General features: G+C 38.5%; 1 protein-coding gene across 1 annotated transcript in view; it reads right to left on the bottom strand.

The window, feature by feature from the left end:
* Window positions 1-1759: 1759 nt before the first annotated feature.
* POLR3C (polymerase (RNA) III (DNA directed) polypeptide C (62kD)) overlaps window positions 1760-14417 on the bottom strand; it is a 14283-nt gene continuing 1625 nt past the window's right edge. Inside the window, exons 4-14 of the mRNA XM_006861324.1 lie at window positions 13424-13512; window positions 10004-10108; window positions 9783-9875; window positions 7723-7803; window positions 7431-7482; window positions 6964-7024; window positions 6225-6375; window positions 4582-4683; window positions 4404-4453; window positions 3846-3995; window positions 1760-1904 (exon numbers count right to left, since the gene is read on the bottom strand). Coding sequence (XP_006861386.1) covers window positions 1823-1904; window positions 3846-3995; window positions 4404-4453; window positions 4582-4683; window positions 6225-6375; window positions 6964-7024; window positions 7431-7482; window positions 7723-7803; window positions 9783-9875; window positions 10004-10108; window positions 13424-13512 — 1016 coding nt within the window. The 3' untranslated portion in view covers window positions 1760-1822. The remainder of the gene's footprint in view (window positions 1905-3845; window positions 3996-4403; window positions 4454-4581; window positions 4684-6224; window positions 6376-6963; window positions 7025-7430; window positions 7483-7722; window positions 7804-9782; window positions 9876-10003; window positions 10109-13423; window positions 13513-14417) is intronic.

The raw sequence follows: 14417 nt of genomic DNA, 5'->3' as shown, positions 1-14417 counted from the left end.
TTGTCTAGACAAGTCTGGTGAAAGGAGATGGGGATTCGATTCTTGATTCAATAATAATTATCATGACAAATTGCAATTGTCACAACTGTAAAGGTACAAGTTTTGTAACAAAAAGGGGGGAGTAGTTAATCTTAGCAGTCCAGGAACAGAGGACCCTAGGACCATCAAAGGAGAAGAGCATGAGCTGAATGTGGGATCCTATCCAGAGAAGCAGCAACACAAGAGATGGAGGCAGATGATGATATGGAGAGGGAACAGCTGAGAACTCCAGACTTACTGCAAGGGAAAGGCTGTGTGCTGGTGGCTAGAAGGCAGGCAGGCTTACAGAATGTGCCCTTTGGTTGTTTAAATGATAATATGTTCCTGAGTGTTTTTATGTATATCTCAGCTTCCTGCAGAAAAAACAAAAACCCAGAGGGAATACAAGTAAATACTGTTGAATGATGATGCACAGAGGGGATTGTAATCATTGCAATGAAATGATAAGTGTAAAACCGATGTTCTCCCATGTGAACTATCATTCAATTCACAATAAAAACTTAAAAAAAAAAAGGAATAGAGAATCACTGTACCAAAAAGAATTGGTCAATGTTCAACCATTTTATGAAGTATCATATGATCAAGAGCCCATGATATAGAATGAATTAGTTCAAGATGCACTGAGAAGTACTGATGAAAAATAAGGCACTAGGAATTGATGGAATACATATTGAGATGTTTCAACAAATTGTTGCAATGCTGAAGGTGCTCACTCATTTGTACTAAGAAATTTGGAAGACAGCTCCCTGGCCAACTGATTGGAAGAGATCTGTATTTTGTGTCTTTTTCAAAGAAAGGTGACACAATGGAATGCAGAAATCACTGAACAATATTAATATGCTACATTTATTTACTTTGTAAGTTTTCTTGTAGACTCTTTTGAGCTTTGTATAGGATCATATTATCTGCGAAGAGAGATGATTTTATGTATTTTTTTTCCAATCTGGTTACCTATTCTTTCTTTTCCTTGTCTTATTGCTCTGGTTTGGACTTCTAATACACACTGTAGAAGTAGTGAGAAAAGGCACTCCTGTCTTGTTCCTGCTTCCAAAAAGAAAGTATTCTTTCTCCATACAGTATATTATTGTCTGTTGGCTTTTCATATATGCCCTGAATCATACTGAGGAATCTTCCATCTATTTGTTTTCTTTAGGGTTTTTATCAAGAAAGGATGTTGTATTTTATCAAATGCTTTCTCACATTCAGACGTAATCATGTGGTTCTTTTTCTCTGTTCTATTGATGTGTTGTATTTTATTGATTTCCAATGTTGAACCATCCCTGCATTCCTGCAATAAATCCCAGGTATATGATTGTTTTTAATATGTTTCCTTCATAGAATGAATCAGGGAGTATCATTCCTTCTCTATCTTTTGTTAGAATTCCAACAGTATTGGTGTCAATTCTTTAAATGTTTGGTAGCTTTCTTCAGTGAAGCCATCTATCTAATCCAGGACTTTTTTTTGGTATAAGAGTTATCTAAAGAAAACTATAAAACATCACTGAACAAAGAATGCATAAGTAAATGGAAAGACATCCCATACTCATGGACTGAAGATTTAATATTGTTAAGGTAGCAATACTCTCCAGCTTGTTCCAGATTTAGTGAAAAATCGCTACTAAAGTGATTGGTGAAGAGTAAAAGAGAATGAAGATAAAAAGATAGGGTGGTAGGAACAGAGAAGAAATTTCAGTACAAGAATCTATAATTCAGTGTAAGAATCCAGGAACTTTCTTTTTCTCCCACTCCTCCCAGATCTTTTGAGGAAGACTCTTCTCCTGGATCATGGTCTCTTCATGGTGCTTTCAATGTATGACTCCAGAAGGAAGATGGTTTCATCTACCTGGATCTCACTGGCATCCAACCTGAAAGAAAAGCGAAAGTGTTTTCTTGGGACTGAACATTCATTATCATAAGCAAGGTTAGAAGAAGGGTATGTGTGACTGGGGAATTGCTTAGTTACTCTAGGCAGAAATAGAACGTAGGAGAACCAGTAGGTCCTTCTATTTACTGAGCATCTCTTATTTGCCAAACATGATGGAAATTTCTGAGGATTAAAAAGATATAACCTCTGTCTTGGGGGAAATTATATTCTAACTTAAAGCCAAGAGGTAAAATAGCACATGCAAAAGCAAAGGTATACAGAGAGTTAGGGCAATTAAAAATGGTGAGGAGACAGGAGCAGCTGAGGCTTCAAATTAATGGTAATTAGGAATAACAATGAACATCCTCAACCAGATAAAAGCTATCTTTGAAAAATCTGCTGCACAAGACCTTTTTAAAGTGTTGAAGAGCAAAGATGTCAGCTTGAGGACTACGGTGCACCTGACCCAAGCCATGGTATTTTCAATAACTTCATATGCAAGCGAAAGCTGGACAGTGAATAAGGAAGACCATAGAAGAATTGATGCTTTTGAACTATGGTGTTGGAGGAGAATATTAAAAGTGCCACGGGCTGCCAAAAGAACCAATAGATCCATTTTGGAAGAAGTGCAGCCAGAGTGCTCCTTGGAGGCAAAGATGGCCAAACTTCGTCTCTCATACTTTGGACATATTGTCAGGAGGGACCAGTCGCTGGAGAAGGATATCATGTTTGGTAAGGTGGAGGGTCAGAGAAAGAGAGGAAGACCCCCAACGAGATGGATTGGCCAAGTGGCAGCATTGATGGACTCAAGCGTGGCAACAGTAGTGAGGCTGGCCCAGGATTGCGCAGTGTTTCATTCTGCTGTGCATAAGGTAGCTATGAGTTGGTACCAAGTGGATGGCACCTAACAATAACAACAACAACATTGTACTTAATGAAAAACGGAAAGCTTTCTCAGGAACAAGACAAGGTTCTCTACTCTCACACTTTTTCATCATTATACTGGAGGTTCTAACCAGATCTATTAAGAAATAAAAGGAATCCAGGTTGGGAATCAAGAAATAAAGCTATCTCTATTAAGCAGATATTCTCTTAGATATAAAAAATCCTAAGGAACACACCCACACACACCCCAATTAGAGCTAATAAATGAGTTTAGCAAGGTTGCAGGATACAGACTCAATCTACAAAAATTAAATGTATTTCTTTATAACAGCAAAGAATAATCCCAAAATGAGATTAAGAAAACATTAAAATAGTACCAAAAAGCATAAAATACCTAGGAATAACTTTAATAGAATTAGTATAAGACATATATATGGAAAACTAAAAACATCACTGAAACAAAGACTGCTTAAGTAAATGGAAAGATATTTCATACAAATGGACTGGAAGATTTAATATTGTTCAGGTAGCAATATTCTCCAGCTTGTTCTACAGATTCAGTGCAGTCTCTACTACAGTGAGTGTTGAAGAGTAAGAGAGAATAAGGATAGAAGATAGGCTGCTATGCAACTGTGAGGGGCCTTGTATGTCATGCCAAGCAGTCTGATCTTTATAGTATACATAGAAGAAGTAAGGAATAGAAGAGTAAGTAGTAGTATTGATCCTTTTAACGATAACTGGGAGTATTGTATGAGATGTGTACACAGGAAGATCATTGTGAAGGTTTACGAAAGATGTGAAGGCCTTTGTGGGGCTCAAGATGAAGGGCCAGATATGAGACATGTAAAATCAACAGGACTTGGTATACAAGTGTGTGTATGGTGAGGAAGGAGAAGCTGAGATCTTCACAGTTTGTAGTTTAGGGGGGGTGATCATTCTGTTAATTAAACTGGAGAACACGTTTTGATTTGTACAAGTTAAACTGGAAGGGTTGTGGAATATCAGATGGATCTGTCTGGAAGGTCACTCAGTAATGTGTGAAGTCAATGATGCTTACTTGTTGACATTGCGTTTCAGGGTCTCTAGCTGTTGGCGCTCAGGTGCTGTGATCATCTCCTCTATCTCTTGTAGCTGTTCCTCCTCTGCACCGGTAGCCTGCATAGATGCAATGATGGCTTCTACTCTCTGAGACTTCTCTAGGAGACGCCTGTCAGCCAAACACAGTTTGGAAGCATGTGACTGATCCTTGAGGATTCTCATACCCTTTATGAGAATAACTCATAAGCCACAACTCTCACTTCTATCATGTTCCTGCTCAAAATGGATAAAAAGTCCTCCTCTAAGGACTTTTTAAACACATTTATTAGGAAAATGACTTTACTCTTGAAACTCTTACTGATTCTCACTTCCACTTAAAAGTTTGGCATTAGTACGTATATTTCCAAAATTTAATCTATAAAATGATTTCATTGGGGTTATATCAGAAAAGTATAGAATAATGCATGATTTATACCAACTCAGTGCAACTAGACTGATTACTGTCTCTTTTGGTTTCCATTTTCATAAGGAATTTTCCTTTGAAAAATGTCAGTGTCTCAGTGAAAATGTTACTCACTTGTTCTCTTTGGTTTCAAATTGCCTCCTTTCTATCAAGTTGGCTATGCTCTAAAGGAAGAGAAGAAAGACATGCACAAGGTTCTCCTTAAGTAGCTCAGGTAAAATAGGGAAAATGGGCAGGAAGGTGGGGAGACTTTTTGTGTGAAAGGAAAGGAAGAAGATCCACATGGAAGTACCTTGTAGCACCTGTGCAGCAACATTCGGGCAGCGGACAGGATGTTCACAGTATACAAATAGAAGGTTCGAGATGGGGCATGATCTGGTGTTTTGGGAATTTCCTATTTATCCACAGAAAGAAAAATGAGAGCAAGTATATTGTCCTTCAAAATTGGCAAAGCAAACATCTGGCCTATCTGGAGCTATTCAGCCCTCTCTTTGACCTCTCCAGTCATTTATAACACTGTACTTCATCAACCACAAGAAGAGCTTTTCCATTTGACTGTCAGCATCTTGAGTGGCAAAGAAAGGGAAGACAACTAACATTTACTGAGCAACTCTAGCAGATTGTACCATGTAGACTATAATTGGTCTTCACAGCAACTATTATTCTTATTACTACCATCCATCACTCACTATTTTATAGATGGGAAAAAGGAAGGTAGGTAACTTGCTTAAGGTAACTGGGTAGAATGCATATCTGTTATCTGACTCCCAAACCCATTCTATTTCCTCATAGTGTCTATTACATAGCTTGGCACACAGTGAGGACACAGTAGATGCTGTAGATAGATTTAATCTCTAAAAAATTTAAAGCTTGAAGAAAGGACAGAAATGACAAAGGAAGAAAGGGCAAGGTGATTTATGGGTGATTTCTTGACTGTGCCACTTTCTAGTTACTTGCTCTTGTTGCTAAGTGCCATCAAGACGGTTCGGACTCATACTGACCCTGCATAGGGTTTCTCAGGCTTTAAATTTGGAGTGGGGAATGTCAGGCCCACGGGCCATATGTTGCTTTTGGTGGTGTGCCGTGGAGTCGGTTTCGACTCATAGTGACCCTACATAGGGTTTCCGAGGCTGTGAATCTTAATGAGAGCAGAAAATTTCATCTTTCTCCCATGGACACAGCTGGGAGTTTCAAACTGCTGACTTTGAGGTTAGCAGCCTGACTTGTAACTACTACGCTACCCAAAATCAATTGGTCTAGCCCTGCCAAGGCAAAAGCAGGTTCAGCCATCACATTGTTGTTGTTAAGTGTTGTTAAGTGTCACTTGTAGTGACACTGTACAGGGTTTCCAAGGAGCCGCTGGTGAGCTTGAACCACCGACCTTGTGGTTCAAACTGAACTTACAGACCGTCGCATTAACACGCAGTGTTAATGATGGTCAGGACTCCAGCCATCATATTAGGGGTGAGTTAATTAAATGTTTGACCAACTAGAGTAGGCTAACTTTTAGGCTGATAATTTTGTGTGGTCCATAAATGATTTTATAAATTTTGGCAGAAAAAAAAAAGATTTCCCACACCTGCTTTAAATCTTTACGGGAGCAGAAAGCCTCATCTTTCTCCCATGGAGAAGCTGGCAGGCTTGAATGGCAGACCTTTCAGTTTGCAGTTCAGTGCTTATTGTACTGAGCCACCACACTTCCTCTAGTTAGTTGGCTGGTTGTTAAGTGCTATTGAGTCAGTTCTGACTCATAGAGACACGGTATAGGGTTTCTGAGGAACAGTTGGTTTAAAGCTCCACAATTACCCTTCAAGGTCATGTTATGTCTTTGGTAACCATTTTTCTGTCTGGGAGCTAAGCCTAATACTTGCTTAGGACGTTTTTCCTCTCGTTAGGCCAGCTCTGTTGGTTGGTGGTTGTTAACGCTATGGTTACCTGGAGTAATATAAAATTTTCTGAGAGCATCTTATATAGCATATCCTTTGCCTCCTTTGCTGGAATCATTGCAAAGTCTTCTACTTGCTTCTGTTCCAGGTGCTTCTTTTGCAAAACAAGCCGGAATATTCTAGCACAGCGAGACCCAAATCTGCAAAGAAGTAAAGAAAGCAATGGCATGGCAATAGAGAAGATTAGTTTTAGCATGCAGTCACAGAGAGTAGTTGCCCCTAATCCTTGTATAGGTTGGGGGGGGGCCTCAGGGAACAGCAGTCAGAGAATTCTTTTCACAGCTCCATAGGGTTGGTGATGGTACTGTTAGTCATTAAGTAATCACCAACCCTTGGTTTACTTAAATGCCTCAGGAGCTTTGATAAGCAAAGGTTTTGGGAAGTTGGCCAAATGACATAATTAGGAATGAATTGGTTATTTAGGATAAGAGTAGTAGTAGAGTAGCAATATTAGTAGAAGAGAAGTAGTGGTGGAGTAGCAGTAGAGTAGAGTAATAGTGTAGCAGTAGGATAGTAGTAACAGCAGCAGTAATAGAGTAGTAACAGTACTACTACTACTAGTAAAGTTGTTGTTGTTGTTGTTGTTATGTGCCATCGAGTTGGTAGTAGAGTATTAATAGTAGTTCAGTGGAGAAATGGGGCGAGTGTGCGACAGTGTGCCTTTACTTGTTCAAATGGGGCCTGGAAAGAAAGTATTGAGCCCAGTCCCAATTCTAGTAACCCCTTACCTCTCCTGTACAACGGACTCCAGAGTGGCGGTGGCTAGGGATGCCAGAGCCTTATGGAGGTCTTCATGCAGAGGATTAAGGTCACTCAGTAATGCATTAGCCTGGTCACTGTGAGCTTTGTTTTATTCCTAAGTCTCTAGTTTATAATGTTAAATGCTATTTTGTTTTTGATACTGGCCTTATTTATGGTTATCTAAGTGTTTGAGTTGGAACCAACTCCATGGCACATAACTGTCACTGCCACAAGTGTTTGAAAACTTTAATTAACTAGGTTGTTTAAGTAACCATTTTAGTTAACTAAAATTTTGGTAATTAGAAATCCTTTTAGTTCTTGGTCATCAATGTATATGTGAAATTTTCTGACTTCTTTAATATGTTAAAACATTATGAAACCTTTCTTTTACAAGTTCCAACTCTGCTCTATAGTTTAGGCTGCCAGGCTCTAGGGAAATAACTGGTAAGGATACTGATGACATACATTCCTCCACCACTGTCGCCAGACTTTCCAACAAACTCCAGCTATTAAAAAGAAAGAGAGAGAGAGAGTGTGTTAATGGAATCAAAAGTCCAGTGATTCTGTTTCCCAAGGAGCAAATCTGGCTAAGAGTCCTTAGCAGGCAGCCCTATTATCCATCAGGTGATGTTGGAGAAATGGACTAAGTTGGCTAGGAGAATGAGGTGATCTGAAAATGGTATCAGGCATTCCTGGCAGAAAGGAATAAAAAACCACAGGGAAACAAAAACAAAAAGCTGACTTACTGGGTCATCTGCCAGTAGAGTGAGATACTGATCAAGAACTTGCTTAGAGATGTTATAGCCAACAGGCAGGGACCTGAAGATCTACGACCAAAAACAGAGACAATGGAGATGGGCTTAGGAGCTTAGACTTGCTGCTGTTACTGAAATACGCAGGTTTTACTTTTAAATACCATAACCCAGGAACACCCCCAAATATTCACAGCAGCATTATTTGTAAGAGTTAATTAACTAGAAACAATCCAAATGGCCAATAATGAGAAAATAATTAAAGAATAGCATGACCATTAAGTGGAATACAATGCAATCACTATCAAGAATGAGACATCTATAAATAATGACATGAAAACATGTTTTACACAGAATGTCAAGGAAAGTTTTTGAACAGAATGTAGAATATGAAAAAGAATACAGAATTACATAGAGTATAATCCCAATTCTTTTTTGGTTAAAAAAATACACATATGCATACTTATATAATATCCACATATATTAGACCATGGAAGTCGTGGTATGGCACTGTAGGATAAGCACTTGACTGCTAACCACAAGGTCAGCTGTTCAAACCCACCAGCCACTCCTCAGCAACAGGGTCACTATGAGTCAGAACTGACTTGACGGTACTTAACAACAACATACTGGATCATGTGTAGAAGAAAGTCTGAATAAAGATATATACCAAATTAACAAGGATCTTTGGGGCTTGGATGATGCGAATATATGTATGTATTTATACACATATATATGTATAAGTATATATAGATATTTTACATTGAGATTTAAGTTATACTCAATAAGAAGTACATCTCACAAGTGTTTAGTGTGATGAGTGTTGACAATTGTATATACCTGTGCATTACTACTCAAAACGAGATATAGAACACTTCCATTAATTCCTCAAACTTTTGGGATTGAAAACTGAAAATGAACTTTTGAAGTTACCCTTGTAAGTCATGGAACTACTGTTGTAAGGGGTACTGGTAGCACAATGGGTTAAGTGTTTGGCTGCTAACCAAAAAGTCAGTGGTTTGAACGCATCAGCTGCTCTGCAAGAGAAAAGCTGAGGCAGTCAGCTTCTGCAAAGATTTATAGTCTCATAAACACTCCGGAGCAGTTCTCCTCCGACTTAAAGGGTTGCTAAGAGTTGCAACTGATTAGATGGCAATGGAAGTACTATTGTTATAGGAAAAAAAAAATATTGATTTTTTATTACACAGTAAGTTGAAAAATTAAAAAAAAAAGATTTAATTTAATTTCAACAAATGAAATCAAAGTAAAGAAATATAAATAAGACATTTGAAATATTAAACATTATTAGTTTAAGAAGTCGGTTTGGGCTCACAGTGACTCTGTATAGGGTTCCTGAGACTTTTAAGTGTTTTGTGGGAACAGAAAGATTCATATTTTTCCCACAGAGTGGCTAGTGGGCTCAAACCACTGACCTTATGGTTCGCAGTCCAGTGCTTTTTCTATGATGCCACTGTGCTCCAGCTTAGGAAGTATATATGTTAAAAACAAATAAAAATATACAAAAGTAATATAATATTGATAAATAATAAATACAAAGGACTAAATAATATCCTTACCATAGGAAATAGTAAGCCACTCAAATTCCAAATAGAAGATTCTTAGAACAATTAGGAACAGTTATAATTAAAGGACAGATGCTTTCACTAAGGTAACCACCCAGGTTTAAAAATCTGAATCCCAATCGAGCAAACATTTCAATGCTTATCACCTGAAGATAACCTTCATTTCACTCCAAACAACAAAACCTTTTTTTTTTTTTTTTGTTCAGATTCAGGCTTGAGGCTCACTCCAGGTTCTGTGGGTGATAATTATAGTATCAAGGAAGGAGCTCTGGTAGCGTAGTGGTTACGAATCGGGCTGCGAACCGCAAGGTCAGCAGTTCGAAACTACCAGCCGCTTTGCGGGAGAAAGACGAGGCTTTCTGCTCCCGTAAAGATTTACAGCCTCGGAAACCCTGTACAGGGTCGCTATGGGTCAGAACCGACTCGACAGCACTTAACAACAACAATAACAAGGAACTTTCAGAAACTCACCTCATTGGAAGACAAAGGCTGGGTGAAAGGGGCACTCGATGGAGTGGTAATCTCACTCATCCGAAGCATGGTCCGCACGATCTCACTGCTGGTCTGGGTAGGAAAAGTAAACTGCAATTCAGAATTCACTCTGCTGCCCTGCTCTGGCTACCTGCCAAAGGCCACATCAGACAAATAAATGAATGTACCTGATGAACACTGACCCATCACTTAGATGTTACCTGGTCCATCCTGTTGGCAACTGCACTCACAATTGTCTGGTCACGGAAGTGCTGGTGGAATCTATCAAGGTTGGCTTGCCAATAAATCCCATCATCTGGTATAGGCTGAAGAGAAAGAAAGGAGTAGAGAGAAACATTTCAATACAGTGAAGAGTTTTCTGGTGAGGCATTTGGATTAAAGTGTTCACCATTTATTTTCTTACACCCACTCCAATGCCACTGAATCAATTCTAACTCACGGTGACCCCTATAATTTATATAGAGTTTCTGAGACAGTAAATCTTTACAGGAGCAGATAGCCTCATTTTTCTCCCATGGAGTGATTGTGGGTTTGAACTGACGACCTTATGGTTGGTAGTCACCAACTAAACTGATTGGAGAAGAGCTATTTAATCATGTGAGTTAGTGCCTTGACAAATTCATGGGCCCTTACTTTAAACAGGTTCTCTTAGCTCACTTCTAATCTTTCCTTATTTTAACTCTTTATCTCTACTCTCAAATCTCCTATTTGACTCCTCCCTTCTCACTTTCAGCACATGACATTCCTTTTCTTATTCCAGAACTCATTCAATTTTGTGTACACATCTCCACTGAGATTTCTTTTTTTTTTTAATGATTTATTGTGAATTATGTGATAGTTTACATGGGAGAACATTAGATTTACATTGAGATTTCTTTTTGTAATAGTTTATTATTTTGTTGTTGAAAATATACACAGCAGAACATATACCGATTTCTACATGTATAATCCAGTGACACTGCTTATATTAAAGTTATGTAACCTTTCTCACCTTCTTTTCTGAATTGTTCCTCTTCATTAACATGCACTTTTTATTTCCTATGCTTCCTATCTAACTTGAGTTGCTGTTGTCATTTTTGATCCCAAAGCTTTTAAAAAGAGCACAACTATCAAGACAAGCACTCTTATTGTTCAGTGTTGTTGAGTCACTTCTGACTCATAGTGATCCTGTATAGGGTTTCTGAGGAGCACTTGGTGGTTTTGAACCACCGACCTTGTGGTTCAAACCAACCTTGCAGTGCATTAACCTGCAGCGCCATACCAGGACTTCAGCTAATTTCTTCTTTGGTTTATCTAAAAGAAAACTCCAGGGGATAGTTCTTATTTAAGGTTTAAAGGTTATCTCAATTTTAGGGCCTTATCTAGCCTCTGTCACTCTATAAAGTTCGGATTTCATGGGTTTTTTTGTACCCTTGTTTATCACAGTGGAAGTGTTCCTCTTTTTATCTAAGGTTAATGCCTATAAGTATTCTAGATCTCACCCTCCTCCCTGTCTTCTCAGGGATTCAGCTCAATTTCCCCTCCTTTATAAATCTCTCACACTTTACTGCCTTTTTCCCATCAGCAAATTTTACTTTGGTCAAATCTCTTCTACTACAAAACAAAATTATCCTTCAGCCTTATGCCTTTCCTCCTTTTCCTTTCATTCATAGTCAAGTTTATTAAAGAGTAGACCATACCAGCTGCATTCCCATCCACAGCTTTACTCAACCTGTTTCACCACTGTACTGAAACGCCAAGATTCCTGAGGATCTCTTTGTTGCTAATTTCAAAGGATACTTTGCTGTTCTGATCTTATATGACCTTACTGAAGCATGGGACATGGTTGGACATTTTCTACTTGAAACACCACATGATTCCTTGGATTTCAAGGAATGATTCTTTTATTGGTGCTTCTCCTTTCTGACAACTTTTCTTCTTCTTGAGCCCACCTATAAATATCAATGCCCCTCAGGGCTCTGCCCCTAGTCTTTTTTTGTTACTCTCTGTTCAGGCAATTTCATCTGCTTTAAGGCTGCAACTACCAATGAGCTTCTGAATCTATTTTCTACTCCTACAAGTCTCCTATAATTTATGAACTATAGTAAGTAATCTTTCTGAAGTTTAAATCTGGTCACTTCACTCCCCTGCTTAAAATCCATCAATGGTTCCCCCTTGTCATCAGGATAAAGTTCAAACTACTTAGCCAGATAGTTAATCAAGAAACATTTGTTGAGATTCTACTGGTATTCCAAGTGCCAAAGACAAGATACTAACCTCAAAGTGTTTATATTCTGTTGGAGGGCACAAAGAGAAACACACACACACATTAAACCCCAAATAATTTCAGCTACTTTTAAATGTTGTGACGATAATGGGAAAATGTGATAAGAGACTTGAGTAGCGATGGGCGATGGTGCTTAAACTTTAACAAAGGAGCACCTGACCTCAGATCTGAATGATGAAAAAACAAGAGAAGAGTGGAAAGAGTTGAGATTTTACAGAGCTCCAACTTCTGCGGATCATTTAAAGACTTATATCATATAAGGCTTGGATTCTTGGTGTGGCACGGTAGGATCAGCACTGGAATGCGAATCACAAGGCTGGAAGTTCAAACCCACCAGCTGCTCCTCGAAACTCTATATAGGGTTACTAAGAGTTGCATCTGACTCAATGGCACTTAACAATAATGATGATATAAGGCTTAATACTTCATAGTAAAGGGCTTGGTTTTCTTCTAAGATTAACGGGAAACTATCTAAGGAGCCCTAGTGTGGCGCTATGGGTTAATGCGTCAGACTGCAAAGCCGTTTGAACTGCAAGGTCAGTGGTTCAAGCTCACCAGCTGCTCCTTGGAAACCCTATACAGGGTCGCTATGGGTCGGAACTGACCCGATGGCACTTAACAACAACAACAATTAAAGGAGTCTAAGCAGTGATATGTTTGGATTAAAAAAAAAATAATAACAAAAACAAAGTAGACAGTCATTTTTCCTACAGGAACTCAAGTAGGGAGATCATTTAGAAGAGTGTTGGTGAAGACTTGACGTGAGATAAAAGTGGTTCAGACTAGGTCAGCAGCAGTAGAAAAGGCAAAAAGTAACTGGATTTAAATTATTTTGGAAACAGAGCTGATAGTTTACTACTAGTTTGAAAGACTCCCAGGATTTTGGCATAAGCCAATGATAGTGTCCTTTACTAAGGTGGGAAAGCTTAAGAAGGAGCAAATATTTAGAAATCAATTATTCTGTTGTGGCCATGTAAATTTTGAGATGCTTATTGGCATCTTTATAGAGATGCTGAGAAGGCATTTGGATGCAAACCTCATACCTAAATATATATTTCTAGAATCATTTCTCACCACTGGCCTTCATGGGTCTCTATGTTCCAGCCAAACTGAACAACTTATTTTTTCTAGGCCTTTTTAAAAAACATAAATTGTTACCTCTGTTTACTGAATGAAGGAAGTTATGTCTTAGAAGGGAGTAAGCAAAAGAGTTAATACTGGCCATTACTAGCCAATATTTAATGAAATTAAAAACCCTACCACTTTTCAGCTCAGGAACCTTTAAGTGTCTTAGGGTTTGCTCTCTTTCTGGCTTGCCTCAGGGCAAAGCCTCCTAATCAAGCAGCCCCATTACCTCTTTGTTATCTGTAGTATGTTTTAGTCGTTTGGCTTTGGGCTCCCCAGCAGCTTCTTCCTCAAATGATCTCCTCCTTTTACCTTTTCCTTCCAAATAAAACAAAACAGTTAGGCTGCATCTCACATGATGATAAGAAATGACCAAACATGACAGCAGGTATCTCTTTATTCCAGAGAGATCTGTAGTTTCCCCTAGGTTAGAGTTGTTTAGGAGGCTAAGGATACATCTATATCTATATAGATCTATCTATCTATATATATGTGTGTGTGTGTATATTTGAAAGTCAAGTAAATGATGAGGCATCTAAACACAACCAAAAGAAATTATTATAGACTTTCTCCCTCAAATTGGTCTTCCTCCAATGTTTCCTCTCACAAGGCATGGCATGTACTCTCCTACATGTGCAAGTCAGATACCTAGATGTTTATTATTAATACCTGTCTCTGTCACCCCGTCTATATTTAGTTCTCACTGGTTTGTCTACATTTACTTTTGTTCATCCTTCATCCCTTATGTAGACAGAAGCATCCTTTAAAACTGTAAATTCGATTCTGTAACTTCCCTGTTTAAAATCCTATAAGCCAGGTTTTCCCTTGCTCTAAGGATAAAGAGCAGATACTCTGTAAGATGCTCCTTGATCTAGCCCTTGCCTAACTTGATCTCATGCCTCTTTTTTTTGGTACATCATGCTTTACCCACATCAACTTTCTTTCAGTTCCTCACTCTATTTTTTTCTTTCCTTACATGGTATTTCCTTTGCCAGAAATGCTTTCTTTTCTAACTTTCCTTTGCTTCTTCATTGGTTGGCTCCAATTTCTGTTTCATATGTTAGCTCAAATGTCACTTTCTCAAAGAAGGATATACCTTAACTCCTCAGATAAGCCTCAAAAGGACAGAGATCATGCTGGTTCCCCCCCCCCCATTATTATATATTATTATATACATTATCTGACACATAGCAACCACTTGGTAAGTACTGAATTGATTGATC

Source organism: Chrysochloris asiatica, unplaced genomic scaffold (assembly GCF_000296735.1).
Source record: "Chrysochloris asiatica unplaced genomic scaffold, ChrAsi1.0 scaffold00042, whole genome shotgun sequence".
NCBI classification, from domain to species: domain Eukaryota; kingdom Metazoa; phylum Chordata; class Mammalia; order Afrosoricida; family Chrysochloridae; genus Chrysochloris; species Chrysochloris asiatica.
Note: the sequence above shows the minus strand (reverse complement) of the source record. Positions and strands in the feature narration are given on the sequence as shown.